The sequence below is a fragment of the Colossoma macropomum genome, unplaced genomic scaffold (genome assembly GCF_904425465.1).
Source record: "Colossoma macropomum unplaced genomic scaffold, Colossoma_macropomum, whole genome shotgun sequence".
NCBI lineage: Eukaryota > Metazoa > Chordata > Actinopteri > Characiformes > Serrasalmidae > Colossoma > Colossoma macropomum.
This window is the reverse complement of record NW_023494792.1, coordinates 58,744,401-58,765,381: the sequence shown is the minus strand read 5'-3', so window position 1 is coordinate 58,765,381 and position 20,981 is coordinate 58,744,401. Positions and strand designations below refer to the sequence as shown.

At 40.4% G+C, this 20,981-nt stretch overlaps 1 protein-coding gene across 2 annotated transcripts in view; it reads right to left on the bottom strand.

Annotated features, from left to right (window-relative positions):
- Nucleotides 1–20,981, bottom strand: part of exoc4 (exocyst complex component 4) — a 253,715-nt gene that overhangs the window by 178,559 nt on the left and 54,175 nt on the right. For both annotated transcript variants that reach the window (XM_036577676.1, XM_036577677.1), the window contains exons 8-9: nt 12,030–12,175; nt 9,658–9,746 (exon numbers count right to left, since the gene is read on the bottom strand). In XM_036577676.1, the coding sequence (XP_036433569.1) occupies nt 9,658–9,746; nt 12,030–12,175 (235 nt within the window). The remainder of the gene's footprint in view (nt 1–9,657; nt 9,747–12,029; nt 12,176–20,981) is intronic.

The following is a 20,981-nucleotide window of genomic DNA, read 5'->3' as shown; positions in this document are numbered from 1 at the left end:
TAAACAGGAAACATATTTAACAGGAAATCACAGAGAAGCTTCAATAACTAAATGTAACACATTTTTCAGTGTTTACTGTGTCTCTCTTTATCTTTATTACAGCTTCCATTCTTTTCAGGAGACTCACTTTCAGTTTCTCAAAGAATCTGCAGACACACCTCCAAAGTTCAGTCTGGTTGATCATTTTCTGAAGTAATCAAACACATTCAGTGATGCTGAGGTCTGGACTCTGGGGTGGTCAGTCCATTGTTCAGCTTCTTTGTTTGATGTGTCCGACTCCTTTTCTCAGTGAGGTTCTTCTTGACAGCTACACATCCTTTCAGACCCACAGCGCTGAGTCGTCTTCTCACAGTGGAAGGATGGACAGAAACACCTGTGGATGTTTTCAGATCTGAAGCAGCTTGATTTTCTCCTCTCTCTCAAAGATGAAAGCTTTAAGCGCTGTTTATCTGATGGGGGCAGGTTTTGTGTCTACCGGGCGTTGATCCCCTCAGAAATACCTTGTACCTCATAGCTGCTCTGACTGGAGATTAAATAAATGTAGGGTGGTCTCTGACTTTTGCACAGTACTGCATCTCTATACTGTGCTGCTGCAGCCACTGCTGAGTTCTTCACCAGTACCCCTCCCTCTCTCCTGAGATACCCAATGGGAGTGGTGGTCATTAATGTACTAAATCAACACCCAGAAAATGACCTTTTCTTTACAGTAAAGTTAACGACAGGAAAAAACACATACAAAGGCCGAACTAAGGTGCTCTTTTATATTCTTCAAAGTTGAGCAAAGAGCACAGTAAATGTATTACAGTGAAAAAGAAAGTGTAATTGTTTCCTTTAATTCTAAGGGATAAAAAAAAGGTTGAAGAAAATGACAAAATTTACTAAGACTGATTTTGGTACATATAATCACACAAACACTACGAGCAAACTTCAGGGAAGAAAACAGAATACAAACACTGTAGATTTTGGGCCCTTTAAGAACTCTTCTGTAATGACATTGAAGTGCTAATGAAGGAAATACTTTCAGCAGTTCATGGCTGTGACTCACCACTTTGCATGTCTACTCAAACTGCTGAATAAAAGACAAAACGCTAATGTGAAGGGAAATATGAGAGAAGGGCCCTGACTACAGGCAAAGAAAAAACACTCCACAAACTCACTGCAAAACATAAACATCCCTCAGAGTTCTAGACCAGCTGACTTTTCCAACTCGGGAATCTGATCCACACTCGGCAGCTCTGAACACTCTGAAATACTTCGTTAACACGGCTTCTACGGTTGGAAAGAGCCGTCACAGTAAGTTAAATTCAGACCCTAAGGGGCCGAGGCACCCACTAGGAAATTATCTTCATAAAGTCATACATTCTTCTTTTCTGTGAAATGACTTTCACTCCAGATCAACCAGGCAACTGATTTCCTAAAAGCACTGTAGCATAAAGACCATCGTAAGCTAATAGTGCGTTATTACTTTGAACATCTTTGCTAATAGCTAATATAATCTTAACACAAAAAATGCCTTTGGGAAACCAAACCGAGGCCTGAACAATTTTCTATATTTTAGACCAATTTTGTGTATTTTTCTGCTCAATTTAGTGCTACCCCATCTTTGGAGAGGTAAAGACTGAACCCAACTCCACTAGTGCACATAAAGACTGCCACCAAATATTTCCAAACCACTGGCCACGGCAGCACTGTGGAGCATGCCAACACGCTCGGAGAGATCAGTGATGGCTTATCCCCCTGACAGTTACCATATCATTATTATTACCTATTATTAATATTTGTGTTAATATGTCATTGAATTTGTACATAGAAATTGTTCAGGTTTGCTCCATTAATGTACATTTAAGTAAAGAATGTTTTTCTTCTCAGGAAGACTGCAATTAGCAATTTGTCTGTTTATGTTCACTGTGTGCAGCTATTAAAGTACAAGCCTTACGTCTATTCAAGAATAAGTCTTTTTCGCCTGTAACAAGGCAATGACAACCACCCGCTAAAAAAGTAATAAGCCTGCCAAAAAGAACTGTAACAGCAGCGAGCGACAATTGCAAAATCAAAACACTCCCACTGTTATCGACAAAGCTGTTTACACCAGACGCGAGTGGCAGAGTTATGTTTTTGACAGACACCCTGCATCTATTTTTGACACCTTGTGTCGCATTGTGCTGATGTTCCACCTTTAACACTGGGGTTAAACCTGCTGGCTTTCATCCAAAAGTGGTTAAATTAGACAAAAACAGATCAGAAGAAACAAGTTCATGAGTTTATGACACTTATGACATTTATAAGGACACTGCTGAAAGTTTCTGTCAGTAGCTTTCAATCTGCCGATATTGCTTTTTGTTACACATTAAGTTTTTAGCTACTTCTCTCTAACCTGTTACTTGAAACGTTTATAGTTCTTTTTGTCTTGATTAGAAGGCTTGACATTTCCAACACAGAAAGTTTAGCAGAGCTATTTTAATTCACAGAATATAAATAAACTTTCTCCTATCATAACTGTCCCAAAATCTAAATAAAAAAAAAACTAATTTGTATAACTGGTCGTATAATAAAGCAATATGCCATGAGAGGCTGTGCGTTACTGTGAAGCGTGTAACCCATTCGAGTGACATTTTTTTAGACTTTTATTCTGCTGTTTTACAGTTAATCATATTGTGAGTACTTTAATTCGAGGCTGTGATATTAATGATGGAGTTGTTTAGGCTGTTAGCTAGCTGACCAGCCTAATTCTAGAACATCAGCCCGTCAGTTTAAACAAAAAACGTGTTCTGACTTCAGAGTTCACCTGTTGTGAATGCGTTGGTGCGAGTGGATCAGACACAGCAGTGCTGCTGGAGTTTTTAAACACCTCCGTGTCACTGCTGGACTGAAAATAGTCCACCAACCAAAAATATCCAGCCAACAGCGTCCTGTGGGCAGCGTTCTGTGACCACTGATGAAGGACTAGAGGATGACCAACACAAACCATGCAGCAGCAGATGAGCTATCGTCTCTGACTTTACATCTACAAGGTGGACTGACAAGGTAGGAGTGTCTAATAGAGTGGACAGTGAGTGGACACAGTGTTTAAAAACTCCAGCAGCACTGCTGTGTCTGATCCACTCGTACCAGCACAACACACACTAACACACCACCACCACGTCAGTGTTACTGCAGTGCTGAGAATGATCCACCACCCAAATAATACCTGCTCTGTGAGGGTCCATGGGGGTCCTGACCACTGAAGAACAGGGTAAAAGGGGGCTAACAAAGTATGCAGAGAAACAGATGGACTACAGTCTGTAACTGTAGAACTACAAAGTGCACCTATATAGTAGGTGGAGTTGATAAAATGGACAATGAGCATAGAAACAAGGAGGTGGTCAGAGTGTTATGCCTGATCGGTGTATTACAGGACTGCTCATGTACATGCAAACCCGATTCAAATTCTGTTTGTTGCAACGTAAACATGTGACTGTGAAACCCAACAACTGTGGAAGATGACTGTGATCAGCTTGTGACAAACCTATCAGACACATGAGGTTTTTGTGACGACCTGCAGGTACGATTACGTACAGAACACCTGTTAGTCTCATTCTGTTAATAAAAAGTCCTGCCACGTTCCAAATGTAGAGGTAAATCAACAACGCTCTTGCTAAAATATTTAGGAAAAACATTCCTATCAGCCACTCCCAGTGCGCTCTCTCTTCTCTCCCTCTCACACCCACACCCTTCCACTAGTGAGACATTTTTCCATTTGCACCTCTCCTCCTCCATTGTGCTTCACAAATCAGACTGACAGACAACAGCACTTGCTCTCCAGCAGACCAGTCACTCAGCGCGTAGCACACAATCTCCCTCGCTCTCTGGGGAACAGCGCCATTATGCATAAACAAGATTGCTAATACCAAGTCCCCGCTCCCTGTCTTCACTCTCCCTCTCCAAGGTTTGAAGAGCAAACTTAATTTGTAACCTGCGTTCGGAGAAAAGGGGGATTTTAGTGCTTTGTGATTGGCCTAATCCCCTGCAGAACGAACGGAGGGGGGAGTCGTCTTCTCTTGCTGTTACACAGAGGTCTGAAGGATTGAGGAGCCACACGCGCACAAGGTTACACACTGTCTGTATTCAGTGGGCAGGGTGTATCCCAGCACAGCAGAATGATGGGCTGCCATCAATGACCTTCACTGAGGTTCTTCACTGCACCAGAATAGGATTCAGTGATCCAACACTGCCACTGTAGACAATCACAAACACAAAAATAAAAAATTTCCATCAAGAAAGCAGGCGCATGTGCAGGTAAACCCCAGGGGGGGCTTGAGAGCCCAGGCCCTTCTGCCCTCAGACTGTACAAGTGCCCTCTTGGTTGGTGAATATAACAACTGTATTTGCCGTTCCACAAGACCTGTTTCAGTGAGATGAGGCTCAGTTTCACACCAGGTAGAGAGTACATGGGTGGGATTGGGTTCTATGAGATTTAGCACTCTTTAGTGCCCCCTCTGGTGCAGTACCACCCACCTGTAATCTGAAATCTCCACAGTGCTTGAAATCCTGCCAACAGAACACTGATAATCTCATTAAGAAAGCATCACATCACTGTCTCCTGAGGCTTCTTGACAGCTACACATCCTTTCACACCCATAGCGCTGAGTCGTCTTCTCACAGTGGAAGGATGGACAGAAACACCTGTGGAGGTTTTCAGATCTGAAGCAGCTTGATTTTCTCCTCTCTCTCTCAAAGATGAAAGCTTTAAGCGCTGTTTATCTGATGGGGCTGTTTTGGTGTCTATCAGGTCTTCCTGGTGGTTTTAGGAGTCAGATTTTCTCTGTAGCCTTTAACAACTTTAACCAGTGAACTCCAGTTTTGAACTTATTTTCCTTTGTCTTTCTTATATCTAATATATAAGTATAATTTAGGTTCACACAGCAGGTAAAAGTGGCCCAAATCTGATCTTTTTCTTCATGTGTGATGCAGATGTGTTGTCTGTGTGTCTGTGTGAACAGCAAAAACACACTGAATCTGATATTTTCGATTCTGATTTGAGACGCTTTCATATGTGGTACTGATCCGTATCCAGTCTGCAGCAATGCGACTCAGTCTGAACAGCCAGATCGGAATTCATGCGACTTTACGTCAATCCAACTCTACATTCGTCATAATTTTGTGCTGCTGAGACTCATAAACATTTAGGCTGATGTTTCTGCGTTTGAAGAGATTTTGAACGAAATGTCCGAACGCGGCCGCAGGAGAACGAGTCAAAGAACAGTTAAAAGCCTGAAAGCAGAGTTTAAAGAATTCGAGGACACAAACCAAAGAAGTGACCGCGCCCTTTTTATGGCGAGCTCGAACACATTCTGGGTGATGAACCCAACTGTCAGTCAGTGAAGCTTCATGATGGCTCCTGTAACGCTGGTGAAGATGAAACTGATCCTCTGGGATCGACTGGCGTTTTTTGGCAGTCATGATTGTTTACCTCTGGATGAGCCGCGTGAAGCAGCGTGAAGCTCTGTTCTTTTGCGCATGTGGGTCAGTTTAGGAGCTGGTCAGCTCAGAATGATGTTGCATTTAGGTCACATTTAAAAGACATTGTAAACAGCCAAACAGAAAAATTAGATTTTGTGAGAAAATCAGATTTAGGCCACTATTATCTGCTGTTTGAACGTAGCCTACTATATTTTATATCTAATCTCCTCAGAAATATCTCCTGAAAAATGAAGGGTGGTCTCTGATTTTTGTACAGTACTGTATATTAAGCTTTGCTATCCAAAGGCAGGTTACCATGGCACTTCCTGCTGTTGAACACTCTATACATATACGTTATGGCCAATGATCCTTTCTCTCATCAAGGAAGATGGGATCAATACCTCCATTTCAATGGACCATTTCTTATCCATTACTCAGTGTATTATTGAACATAGTGTTACTTATGGAGGGCAGTGATGGACACAGCACGAGGAAGAGGATGCAGATGCATCTACATGTTGAGCCGTAATGAACTCGGATGGAAGTTGGGGATTAATTGAACTGTATAAGTCGTGCTTGAGCAGAGAAGGTTGTAATTAAGCTTCAGAGGCTTGGGATGTGTTTTTATAATGACTGCCACAGCAGTGCCTTCACATGGCCCCCGGAGGGAAGGGGGCAAGGGGGGGAGATGGAAGAATGATGGCAGGAGAGAAAGAGAGAGAGCAAAAGAGCACAAGTGGAGCTTTTAGAAGACCTTGAGCATTCACAGACAACTTCCCTAGAGAAGACACACATACACCCACAACAAAATTCATTTTGACGAGACAGAAACTGATTAAATATTGCATTATTCATGGTGTTTGGCTCAGTTTGTGTGGCTTTAACTTCAAGCCACAGGATCATACAATAAGACACATTAAGACATCAGCTACAATGAATCTGACCACTATTAAAAAGCACTGCAGCTACAACACCTGTTATGCCTATTAATTATGATAAAAGAAGCAGATTTAGTCAAAGGTATCTCGGGACCCTGAACACAGTCTACGTCTTGTTTATTGCTTTTTATGCAAAATTCATCATTTATTCGTAGAAAAATTACTACAACCAGCAAAAACAGTAAGGTTTACTAACTGAAACTTAAAATGATCCTGTTAATTAACTGAAAACTTAAATAAGGCAAGTAATAGTACTCAAGTATCAGTGGGACAAACACTAGTGTCTCATTACATTACATAGATTAGTATTTAGTATCAGTATTAGTAATTTGTTGCTTATTCCTCGGTCGGATGGCAGATTAAGTCTTCTAGACATGGAGTGCATGAGTTTGCACAACTGATTATCTAAGCTAGTTGGATTTTCTCTCTTGGACGTCCAGGCAGGTTTTGACAACTTGAATTTTCTATTCAATTAATTCAACTCAGTGCTCGAGTCGTCTAATGCAATATCTGTTAATGAAATGCCGAGCTAAAGAAATGTTGAGTCAGGAGTGGTGGGTGGTGGCGCTACATGAGCAGTGTTAAGTAAAAGTTAGACGAAAAATTTTGATCTAAAGCACTGAAAGTTATAATGTGGTCAAAATTCTGTGCTTTTGAAAATGGTAAAGCACAATTTCCATAGTACATTAACAAAATAAATTATTCAAAAGAAATAAAATAAACAATGACAGAGGCATTCCAAGGCTACTTTTAAGCACTGTGTGACACCTGTTGGACGGTTGTTACTGTTAAGACTGTGACATTTGACCTATTCCAGGGGCCATATTAAAAAAACTCAACAAATCTGTGGGCTGGAGAAGACTTACAGTTTAATTTCATTTTTAAATATAAATTTGCTGTAACTCAAACTGCCGACTGTTTATTTAAAATATGGCAAAATGTTAGCACTTAGTAGACTTGAAATACTGAACTACTTTTAAAAAAAAGTTTTATATATCGCTGCTGTCAGAACAAAACCTCGTATCTCCATTTTTGCCGTATTTCAGTTTTTGACATAATTTAAAATTTCCTGTTGTCCTTTACGTTGTGTGTAAATTTCACGATGATTGGACCAAAATAAATGTCCCAAACTGACATGGAAAACAGTCTGGTTCCATTGACTTACATTAAAAATTAAGTACGGTTTTTCCTTCTCCTATAAAGTTACCATTTTGGAGTATCTGTATACATACACAAACAGATTACTGTCGTGCATGCTGGGGATTGTAGTGCAGCACACTGTAGAATAGGCCAACATAACTAGAAAATTGAAACAAGTTTGCCTAAACTGGCCTGTGGGCCTTGTGTTTGACACATAGGACCTATTCATGCTGTCATAATTATTACATAACCACCTGATCACAATTACTCAAGTTCAGTTACTTAGATTAGTCAAACTGTTCTTAGTTTTATGCACCTCATATGTCAGAACAAACAGAGTGTGAATTGGGTGCATTTTCATTTGTTGGATTGAGGCAAATTTATATAAATAAAAGAAAGCAGGACACATTTATTGAGACATGTCATGGGTTTTATGAAAACAACGTACATTGAAGTTTCTGACTGATGCTACAACAACTTTAGAGGGCGACAGTGAGTAATGTTTGTTTATTTAAGCTCGAGCCGCGTCTGTCATCAGCTACTAAGACTTGCCAGCTAAGAAGCAAGATAAATTTCCACCTTCAGGCTTGTAGATGCATACACTGGAAAAAAGACAATCAAACTGCCATTTGCAATTATTTATGGCAACTAATTGTCAGATTTAAGGATTATGATAGGCTTAGTAATAATGCTAATGTTAGCACTGAGGCAAATTCTGTTATTTTGTTCCAACCTGGCCAACTACAGCAACATAGTTCTGTAAAGCTTATCCACCCTCACAACAGCTACAGAAGAACACATCTGGAGGATGGATAGGTCAACTGCTGGCCTTTAAAACTGGAATTATGTGCTGGCTAGTGGTTAACTTTCAAGCAAGCCTATCGTGAGGCCGTCAGCTGACCTCAAATCTTTAGAAAACGCCAGCCACTGCAAACTTAATTAAAGCCAGGGAGAAACATTTCTGTCAGTCTGAATTTATATTTTCATATTTCTAATCTATGACTTCAGAAACCCCTGAATGGCTCTTACGGTGGCATAATGAAAACAATGACTTTCAACTCCTTCCCCCAGCCTTTAGTCGGCTTATTTCACTTTTTAAATGATTCCATGCCTTCAATCTTCTCTCGCCCATTCACCTCTCAGACTGAGGCCCAACACTCGCCATTGTGACAGGCTAAATGAAACAGGGAAATCTCATCTCCCTTTTAATGCTGCAAGGCACTCAACCATCCAAATATTTTTCTCTCCTTTTCACTTTTGAAACGCCTAAGGGGAAGAAAAAGAGTGAGGAGACTATTCGAAGCTCATTTGCTTTCTTATCTAATGTTAATCGCCACATTTGGCTTGCTCCGTTTGGGTGTCCCAGGTCGGGCGTGATTGGCACCCGCTATCAAACAAAATCACAGCCGCCGTGCAAAAGACTGGCCGAAATATTCCCGCGCTAAATAAGAAAATCAAATCTGCCTTAAGTCCCTTTATACGGAAAAAATAAAACAGAATAAAGCGAATCATTCTGTAACAGGAGCACTGGAAACCTGCTTGAGAATTCTTCTGGGAGTGGGGGAAGAAAGGGAATCAAAACTTTTGCTTAAAAAAAAGAGGCTTATTTACTGAGAAGTGGCTGTCTTTCACACCTCTCTCTCTTCCTCTCTCCCTTCTTTTCTCAACACCTCTCTCACTCTCCATCATTTTGCACAGTCTGTGTCTCAGTGGAATTGGGTGTGGAAGGAGGAGAAAAGAAAAAAAAAAAACACAAGCAGGCACACACACTGCTGTCAAGCACCGCTGATTGAAACTGCAAGGTCATTCTGACGAGAGAGAGTAAGAGGGAGTGAGAGAAAAAGAGAGAGAGAGAGAGAGAGAGAGAGAGAAGAAGAACAGCATGGAGAGAAAATCAAAAGACTGAGGAGCAGAGACACTCTCTGGGGTTTCGGTCTCACTCCAGCAGAGAGAGAGTGCGCGTGTTTGTGTCTCGGAAAGAACAGGAACAAAAGCAGGAACAATAAGGAGCCTGCAGTAACAGGTAGACGACAATAAAAGGAGGCCGCCTTTTCACCTTGACTTCAAGACCCCTCCTCTCTGTTACCACTTTGCTCCCTCCTACCTCTCCCACCTGTTCTCCACCTCCTCCCTGACTCACCTTGCAGCTCTCCGCTCTTGCTGTAGAGTTCCCGCCGCTGCTCTCGCAGGTAGGCGCTCATGCTTATGGCGTGGGACGAAGACTCAAACCTGCAAGACGAGATTCAGTCATTCATTCACATCGTGCACCAGCTGACCTAATAACCTAATCTACAACTTACACAGGTGAAAGGTTTTGACACCCCGGGTCAAAGTCCAAGCTTTGCTGTTGATTTTCTAAGTGAAAATGAGTTCACACATCCTCTACAGAGAACACACTTCTGCACGATTACTGTTTATTAACTGAATATAACAAAAAAAAAATCATAAAACGTCGCCTGTGAAAAGTTATGGCACATTTAATGTTTACCGCTTTATTTCTTTAAATAGAAAATGAACAAAACGTGTGATGACTGGGGGTGTTAGGACTATATACAGTCAAATGGTTGAGTGTCATCATTCAAACAATGTTCTTTAAACTGTGGAAACATGTCAATCATGTAATTACTTTGCTCCTGTTCATTTTGCTGTTACCTGCTGCAATAGATGAACTGCCCTCTGGGATTACTAAAGTAAGTAAGTCAGTAAGTCAGTAAGTAAGTAAGTCAATAAGTAAGTCAGTGAGTGAGTGAGTCAGTCAGTGAGTCTGTCTCGTCTGTCTCTTTTATGAGATGTGCTCCATGTAAGCACACAGTCATTACATAAGTGTTCAAACAGCACATTTTTCACTAGAAATGGAAATCTTGAAAATCTGAGTGAAGACCAAGTCTCACAAAGCCAGACGTGATCTCATAACCTCCTCAGTCCTGAGACTGGACACTTTAAAAATGAACTATTTTTTGTATCAAAATTTTCTCCGCTGCATACTAAATAACAATGTACAGCATACTGGACGTTTGGATTTAGGTGCATGAAATGTGAGAATTTTTGTAAAATGAACATATTTCTTATAACCAACATAAGACACAAATCAAGCACTGAACTTTTCCTGTGTTTACTGTGTGAACAGTTGCATAAAAAAAATGGAACTACCGGATTTCTGCATGAATGGCTCCTAAAATAATACATTTTTATAGTAATAAAAATAAACAAAGCGCATTTTAACACAAAGCATATTCACTGATTTACATTACTATATCTAAAATGAGCAAATGGTTGAAACTATCAAGATCACTGAAGAAAAAAAGTCAGAAAACATTACATAAGCTATATTACATAGATGTACATGTAATATTATATATAATACACATATTACATATATTTTATATGCCAGACAGAATTAACATTTCTGTGTTCCTTTTTTTTTCCAAAACTTTAGTGCCCTAATTTCAATATCCAATATACTGGACAGTGAAATCCTCCGAAATCACAATACATATAAACAACTTTATCCCTGAATTGATACATCGTCATCTTCTTTCACTCTTGACTACACATTAGACCATACTTTTAACAAAATAAACAAAAATCTTGAATGATTGCATTTTGTAATGCAGAGGTCTATTATACTAGTCAAAGCACAGTTTACTCCACCGAGTCCAAATGTCCAGGTTACAGGACATTAAACGTTATCTCAAAATGTGCGTAAGCAGAAACAAATACCTACTATTTCCTCTTTTACCTTTCACTAGAAAAAAAAAAAAATCTCTAATAAATACAGGATAATTTAGAAACAATTTCATTTGGCCTTGGGGGCAGTGAGTGTCTATCTTGCCAGCTGCCATGTTTGCTTTTGTTTATAACAAGATAAAAGAAAAACTGAATTCTGTAGAAACACCTAAAAGCTGGGGATGGTGATGTACCTGCTTCTATGGAGCTAGAAAACCTGGGGAAAAAATGCCCAGTATACTGGACGTTTGGAATGAGAAGGACAATAAGAACACACGTCTGGAGAGAAGTTACTAAAATGTGGTGGACAATGATGTAACAGTGGTGTAAATATCTCACAAAAAAAAAACAAAAAAAAATCAAATACAAAGGACTGGAACTAGATTAGATTTAATATACGTGATACCTGATGCATTAAACTAAGTCTGGGTCGGCTCTAATCCCAATCCTTTGGATCGGGACATCTCTATCTAGCAAATTCAACCCATGCAGGGCTTTATACCTCCTCAGAAGAATTAAATGTACTGAAAATACAAACCCACCATTGAGAAGCTCTGTAGCATGTAATGCACTAACCCATTTCTGCTAGTTACCAGTGAAGCCACTTCTGAATAACTGAGAGGTCATCACTAAAGCAAGAGAACTCTTATCTAATTTGTAACTGGAACTGATTCAATCTGTTTGTATTAGTCAATTCATTATTTTGTACATGTGTCATCCCACTGCAACATTCTTGGTTCTCTCTGTTGGCAGCTTTGCATGTAGGGGCAGATTAGCAGGACTTACTTGAAGAGAGACTGTTTGGGCCGAAGTGGTTTCTTCTTGGCGAAAAAGGCCCCAAAGTCACCTCCGGTGCTGGCATAAGACAGCTGAGCAGAGGGTTCGGCAGCACTGCGAGTGTTCTTCACATCCAGGTAGTCCATCAGCAACACCTGTTGGAGCAGATGAGTAGGCATATAAGTTTAACATGAAGACAACGAACCAAAACACCTTAAAGAGAACACGTCTACGCTTGTAAAGTGAACAGAACTTGCTAAAATCAACCACAGTATCGCCTTTTGAAGTTTGGTAGGTCATGGTTCGTTGGTCTGTTAGACCAAAACATGAATACATCACATTGAGTACTTTTAATCCGTCTAAATCTGCAACTGAATTAGCCTAAAAACAAATGATCTTTGTGACCCGGATCAGTCAAACTTAACAAATACATCTCCCCAGCTGTCTCCAAAAGCCATTGCCACTTTCTCCAGTCCAAAACCCATTAACCGTGATTAAAACAGCAGACCCCAGTCCATAAATATCCCATTCAACCACAGCTATAACCATTAAAGGGGGGGTCGACAGACGGAGTAGGAGGGGGAAACAAAGTTGAGCCTAACTTTTCAACAAATTAGCTCCCCAATTTCCAAGCGCTCCATAATTCAGCGCGCCAACTTTATGTGGTCTATTTGCGACCTGGTGCACGAAACAAGCCCAAGCGCAGGGAAAAGAATGGCACGACAGATGGAAATACATCTGACTATTAATGGCGTAATTAAACCTGGAGAAGGGGGTCTCATCCACAGCCATCAACCATCCCTCGGCCCAGAGACAGCCCTATTCGGGCCGGTCCGAACCCGCCAATTACAGTGGTGTCAGTGTATTAATTACTAATGACCATCTGATTCACTGACAGAGCGAGCTGAGAACATAGGCCCCCTGACTTAATTAAATGCCAGCAGTTGCCTGATGAAGGGGTTCCAGCCTACTTACATTACATTAGCGGTGCAAGACTGGATTTTGGAGGAAATTAACCATGGGGTGACCAAAGCAGAAAGAAAGACAGAAAGACCAGGACGAGTATTACTACTGAAAGACAAGAACAGAGAGAGGAAAAGGAGGAAAAACAGGCGGAGAGGGAGCACGGAGGACAGAGAGAGAGAGAGAAAAGAGGAGAGAGTCAATCAAAAGGATGCATCGCAAAGCAACAAAGTAAACTTCGCTGTGAAGAAGGAACAAAAATCAATGGCGTTATTTCCCTGACAGACCAAACAAGTCTTAAACAAATCAACATAGAAGTGAGTCCTTGAACTGATGCAAAGTTAAGACTTTGTTTCCTCCGGGCATTTCCATTAGCCAATAACTCTCTGACTCACTAAAACTCCAGCCTGAACTTTGAGAATAGTGTAGAGTATTGACCCAACAGCCCTTCATTAAAAAGACTCCAGGTATTCAAAATAGTATCCGTGGGCCATCATTAAAGCGACGCCTGCTTTGTGTATGAAAAGAGGGAGACTATTTCAGAGAGAGGATCCACTTAATCTTCATAAAAAGTCAGAGGACATGCCAAATATCAGCATTCTAATTACAGTTTGATAGAATACCCCTATTATATTTACCAGAGGCCTCGTCCACCCAGTCATATAAATGTCATAAGTATATATAGATCTATGTGAAAAACAGAGTTGCAATCCAATCTTACAAAAAGCATAATGAGTGAGAGGACAATGAAGTGGTAAGAATAGCCAAGAATAACCTTCACCATTTCAATGTTTTTTTAGACACGGCTCCTGTAAAGACGTAATAGTCTCACAAATCTGCTTTTGTATCAGGAGCAAGCACCATTAGCTATGATCAAATCTAGGGAAGGTGTGGACTATGGCATCTTTGGCCCAAAAAGGGAGAGTGAGGAGAGGTAAGAGAGGGACTGTGATTGTTTTATGGACGCAGAATTCAAATTCAGAATTGGCTGGATGGGTTGACTGTGGGTTTCTGACTGGTCAGTTCCACTATTCTTCCAGCTGTAATGTCTGTAAAAGTACTTAAAAATACTTAAATACTTTCCTGTATTTTTTTTCTTTCATTTTTTTATTTGAAGGTCTTCTTGATTTCTTTTTAAAGTGAAGGTGAAAGATATATTTATCTTGAGTAATTAATACATATATATACATACATATCATGTGAGTTTGATCCGATACAGTCATCCGTGGCCGAAAGCACAGCTGACCTTACTCTCTCTGGGTGGGCAGCGTGCCCCCCCATCCCTTGCTCCACTGGCCTTGGAGGTAGCCTGTGCTTGCTTTCACAGTATAGTGTGTATGAACTAATGTGTAGAATTGGATACGTCTAAATTGAGGAGAAAATTGGGAGAAAAAAATGCTGTCCCACATTTTCATGTCAGTACCGAAACACAGATTTTAAGTCTGTGGGCGGAGCCTAATTTTAGCCACACCCCTGCATTTTAGAGCAGGAAGTGAGACCGCATCCCCGTCCCTCATGGCCGCACTGTTTTGAAATAAATGTGTCCTAAAGTCTGAAAATCAGTTTGGAACCTTAATAATAGTCACTACCGAAACACTTACTTCTGTAATTAAGTAAACTTTTGTGTTTTAATAAAAAATGATGATTTTGTGTGTGTACAACTGTTCAAAGCTATGTTTGCTAGTAATGTAATGATTAGCATTTTTGAGATCTGCTCAAAATCCTGCCTCAAGACACTCCAGCGCATCGCAAGAGCAGCTGAGCAGATCGTTGGCACCCCCCTCCCCTCCCTCCAAGAGATATACAGCTCCTGTCTCACCCGGAAAGCCCTCTGCATGGCAGGTGATCCCACTCACCCACTATACAGCTTCTTCAGCCTGCTGCCATCAGGGAGGAGACTGCGGAGTCTCCGGGCCAGGACCAGCAGACTGGGGGACAGCTTCTTCCACCAGGCTCTCAGGATGTTCAACTCTCTCCCTACTTTCCCCCCCCTCCCCATCTTCTGCCCCCCCCCCACACACAAAGTTTGGACCCAAACACAGGTCCCTGACCCCCACTCCCCAATACTGAACCCTGACATTCTCAGGGACTGTTAGGCACCCATCACTTTAACAGCTCCATAAGCTCATTCTAATTGCACTACTGCTTATAATTGCACTATTTATACCCACAGACCTTAACCTGTATGTGCCTTATGTCACTTTAGTGTTAATTTCAGGACCTTCTTATATTTATATTATTATTTTTTTTTATTATTATTCTATTTTTCTACAATTAGTGTTCATTTTTACAATCAGCGTTTAGTGTTTTTTTAGTGTCTATTTAAATTCACACATTTCATGTTTACTGTCTATTTAATGTTATCGCTACACCATGGGGTCTGAGAGTAACGCAATTTCAATACTCTGTATGTCCTTATTGTTATTATTACTTGAACCAGTTCAGCAGAATGAGCCATATATATATATTTGGCCATACCGCCCACTGCTAACTGTATAAGGGTATCTGTGAGAGCAAGGAGTTTGTTTTACTGTTTGTACCACAGTGTGATCTTGTTAGTATTAGGTCTCACAGATGCAGGTGCTTTGGCCTAACACATTCCTTGCTCTTGTTTGGTCAGACAGACATGGCAGCGGAATAGAGCAGTGGACCAGCAGAGTTGAAGAAGCAAATAACAACAAAAACAAAGATCTTTTACGTTTCAATGGTGCTAATAAGTCTCTGTGCAAAGCCAATGTATCAATGTATAACCATCACCATTACTGACATCACCACGGTTTTAAATGTACTGGGAGGAGTCAGCAATGACACGGCTACTTTGTTTCTCTTATGTGGTTTCAGGTAAAAGTCAGTGAAGCCTGCTCCACTGACTTACTGGTGATTCACTATAAAGGTCCATTAGTTAGGACATCACCTCTGATCATTTAAGAAAACCTCCATTAGAAGAGCCCATAAACAGCCCTTCAGCTGAAAGGCAAATGACCAGTCTGGCCATGAGGATAGTGACTGGTACCTTTTGAATCCCCATACCCTTCATTTTGTCAAGATTGAAGGTTTTAGAAGTGGCTTATTTTAACACAAGGAAAATCGATATTCATGGCCTCTTCCAAGAAAAGAGCAGCGGCAAGCAGGGCAGAGGAAGAAGAGTCTGAGAGAAACAGCAAATGGTTTTTCACACCAGATAATAAACAGAGAGTTCAGTGGCTGGTTTTGTGATGTGTGATGAACAATGTGCATGCGCATGGGTGTGTGCACGCGGATGTGTAGAGGAGTCCTCCTCTCTACATCTGCTTATCACTTAGCACAGTTTGACAGCCTCCTAACAGTTACAAAAACAAGTAGCAAAGTCTACCGAAGCATCAGGAGCGGCTGTAGGCACAGACAGCAAGGCGAAGGTTAATCAAAGCACACCTTAAAACGCTCCAGACCCTTGTCTTCAAGGAGGCGTGCTTAACTTAATGAGTGCAGAAAAGCAGCTCTCTTCCTGTCTATTAGTCAACAAATCAGGCTAATTAAAGAAGTGCAGTGGCAATGAAAGGGGTTCAGGTGGGCACCTGCGCTCTTAACTTCAAGCGCTAACAGAGTGCATTAAGAAATTAAAGAAATAAACAAGGCTTCCTTCTGCTCCACCCAATGCCAGATTAAAAAGGGGAGGGAGCTTTCTTCTCTTTTCTCCTTGAGACTTTGACGCTTTCCTGAAATGGCTTCTGAAAAGTGTAGTTCACTTCTCTATCACTGGGAACTTGGTGGGCCCACATTTGGAAAGACTCTGCACTCAAAAATGTGTTTTTTAATGGTTATTGGTCTATTATGATTAAATCACTGCTGCCAGAAGAAAACCTTGTATCTCCATCTCCAAACCTCGTATCTCCATCAGTTTTCAGTTTTTGACATAATTTGAAAATGCATGTTGCCCTTTACATTGTGTGTAAATTTCATGAGGAATGGACCAAAAGAAACGACCCAAAATGACTTGGAAAAAAGTCTGGTTCCACTGACTTACATTAAAAGTAAAGTAGGTTTTTTCCTTCTCCTGTAAAGTTACCATTTTGGAGATACAAGGTTTTCTTCCGACAACAGCAAAATAGACTGTTTCTAGTCAAGTCAAGTCAAATTTATTTGTATAGCGCTTTTTACAACTGATGTTGTCACAAAGCAGCTTCACAGAAATCCATTTAGGACAAAGTTTTAACATGAAATGTAAATCCTCCAGGTGAGCGAGCCAGGGGCGACAGTGGCAAGGAAAAACTCCCTCAGAGCTGAGGAAGAAACCTTTGGAGGAACCAAGGCTCACATGGGGGGACCCATCCTCCTCTGGTCAAACTACCTACAAAATTATTATACTACTAATATTAATAGTAGTAGTAGTAATAGTAGTAGTAATAGTAGTAGTAGTTAGGAGTCCATGAAAACTTCAGTGTAGAGTGGGAGTGGGCAGCTAGTCCAAGTCAAGTGGCGGTAGCTGGGCAAGTGGCGGCGACTGGGGCGTGGGCAACTGGTCTGAAGCGGATAGCAGGAGAGCTCCGCAGACAATCATCCATCAGTGTCCGTCCAGCAGGTGGGCAGTCGTTTACTCTAGTGTGAAATGTGTTACGATATTGCAGAGTTCACACCTTTCCATTGAAAACACTGGCTTTCTCAGCAAAAAGTGATTTATGGGGCACCTCACAGAAGTTCAAGAATGATCTTGAACTTATGTCCAATATACAAAAATACCCTAATGAGAGAATTACAATGTGGCAACTGGAAACATATTCATAGTATTCGATAACGTCATTAAGAAGACCACGTGGCCATATGGGTAGGCGAGCTGTAACTCTGACTGTGCTCTGATAGAGCTCATCTCATCACCTTTACTGCAACTGCAAACCTGTAAGTGGATAAAAAACAAGCAAAACAGCCCAGAATGACCACTAAAAAGATTTAAAGACACGTGGAAACTTTAGATGCAGCCTCCAGAAAACGCTACAAGAAGAAGATTAGCTAGACTGATGGACTGGATTCATATAGCTCAGAACATTCCAGTGCATGATATTTCATAAAAGCTAATTAAAGTGGCTACAAAAGCTGTATTAGTTGTTCAACTTACGGTTTAACATCTAATGGATGATGATTTTAAGATTTTGCTAGGTTATTTTCTGATGATTAATAAATGCTACAGATTCAGAAGATTAAGATTAGGTTAAAAAATGCTGGAATATTCCTTCCACCGAAATGTTTTTTAGGGAACCAGAGATGGTTCCACTATGGCACTGCTCCAAAGAACCCTTCTTTTAGTCTTATTTTTAAGATTGCAGTTCCACTACGTAAAGATACTTGTGCTTATTTCTTTCATCATCATGGACTTCACGTAAAATACTCTGAAAAGGGAGACGAGCAACAAAGGAGGTAAACGTCATACTGTGAGCGTGTCTCTGTTATCTCTGTGTCCTGCAGAGAAAAATAATGGGGAGTGATAAATGAGATAAAAATTTTTATTTTAACACAAAAAAATCTAGAGTACTAGAGGGCACCTCTGCAGGTTAGACTAGACTAGCCATGCAAATTCTGCAATGTAAAACCTTTTTTTTTTTGTTTAAAAACTTAATCTGGCTATAAATGTTAATAAAGAGTCATAGCATGGTGACTTTCTTTTTGTGGTTGTTAGCCATGTAGCCTTTACCATGCTAACTAGCCAGCAGAGTAGAGTGACAATGTTATTTCAGCAGCCATGTATAGCAGATGGAGTCGCCTGCAACCTGAAGCCCAGCAAATCAAATGTCATGCCTTTGAAACATTAAGCAACTTAAAGTAGTTTACTGCTGTGGCTCATGAACAGCTCGGTCCAACATTATTGTCGAGTTTGAAATGGAAAATGAGCTAGGTCGCAATGATTTTTGTGCAAGTTCTGCTGTCAAAGTCAACACTTCACTTGACCTAATAAAGTACTGGAACAGCCCTTAAGATGGCCCTGAGGGGGAAACATGAGGACAAGTGGATAGGGGCTTGTTAAAACCAGTATTGAAACAGGTGGAAAATGCCAGACCTTAATAAGGCCTGAAATAGTGGTCTGAATTCAAAAGTAGCCAAAAACTTCCAGTCCAAAACTGACCATGGTACAATAAAATTTTGTACAAAACTGATACAAACTGGTCCATCATCACTCAAAGCGCAAAATAAACCATAATATAATAGTGCTGGTTACGTTACATATTGCTACTGTCGGAACAAAACCTCCTATCTCCAAAAAGGTAACTTTACAGGACGAGGAAAAATGTTATTAACTTTTAATGGAAGTAAATGGATAAATAATTTTGGATCATTACTGTTAGTCCATTCATTATAAAATTTGGAGACATCATAAAGGGCAACTGGTCTTTTCAAATTATGTCAAAAAAATGAAAAACTGCAAAAATGGAGATATGAAGTTTTGTCACAACAGCAGCGATATTAATCAAGCAACGCTTTAGAGCAACCTGAAGTTTTAAGTCTGGAAAAGCTTTCCATAATCAGCTTTTCCCCCATCTCCTGTACATCCATTTCCTCAAAAGTGTGGGTCTTGCAGATCTTGGTGCCAAATTCACAAGTGAGTGATTCCAGCATGCCAAAAAAATTGTTTTTTTAGGTAATGAAACTAGAGGATGAATAAAGTAAGGAGAAAAACTAAAGCAGGGGGAAATTCAGGGTAGAATCTGTTCAAAGCAGGTTGTGAGAACCCAAATGTGAAATTAGAACCAGACCCAAGCTCAATATATATTTGGGAAATGACATGATCTGAGGACCTACTGGGTTCAGACACATATCTTAAGCTCCAGAAGATACTAGAAACTCTCATGATTATGTAACTCTAACACGACTCATGAAATTACCTGCACAGCTGAGATCTGTCCTACCCATTTGTCTTACCACCCACAGAGTTAAGATCATGACTGGAGGGCTCCCTGAAACATAAACAGCCACCTCAGAAATCTGCCATCAGCCTTAAAACCATAACTTTACATTCTACCCACACACACATAATACAAGAGATAATAAAGAGGGACGATTAATCATGTACTATCGATTACACAGCACTTCTCAACGTCCTGTTCTGGAAGCTTAATATGCAAATATGACACCTCAGGCAGGGCGCTACAATGACATGTTGATTAAAATGTTAAAGCAACAACAAAGGAACGTGGGCCTGTCATCTTTAATTAAAACCAATCATTGTCTTCTGGCTGCATTCTGGCAATTCGTTTTGGCTGGCTGTCACTTCACCGCCACTGGCAGTGAAGAGTGTTTGAATATTTAAACAGCCATGTTTACTGCATATTGTGTTTGAGCACACAGTACATTCTCAGTATTTGAGGGATATTAGTTCCCATCACAGGCTTGTCTGCGAAAGCAAGCCTAAAATCTCAGTCATGACTTCAAGGAATGGATAATATCTGCTCGTGAAACCCGGATTAGCAAGAACAGACACTGTGCTGGTATCCTAAACAAACTGTGAGAATATTCCAAAATATAAAAAAATATACTGGAATATAATTTTTAACTTTTTTGCATTTTTTTAAATGAGCAACTCCAGTTCATGAACAATTCATAGGAATTATAACAATTATAAAATTACATAACCTACCTCGTCAAGTTAAAGCTACAATACAGAGATTTGGAGACCACTCTGGTAGAAATGTGTAATTGCATGCAATGTGCGAATTTTTTAAAGTTGGGATGTGCTTCGGACCCCTTCCCCAAGCGGATAAATCTGATGGTTGCGAGTGAAGTGAAGGAGGATTCAAAGAGAACTTGATGAATTATGCTTGCCCATACACATAAATTGTGGATCGGATTACTTGTAGTGTGCATGTAAACGGAGATTTTCCATCAGACTGTCGAATAGAGTGAGATATAAACACCTCAGTCTTAATCTATGATCATAATGAATTACATCAGATTGTAGAAAATCTTTGCCACTGTTTCATAAACAAATCTACAAGTAAAATTACAAGTATATTTCATAAATAAATGTAAGCCAAC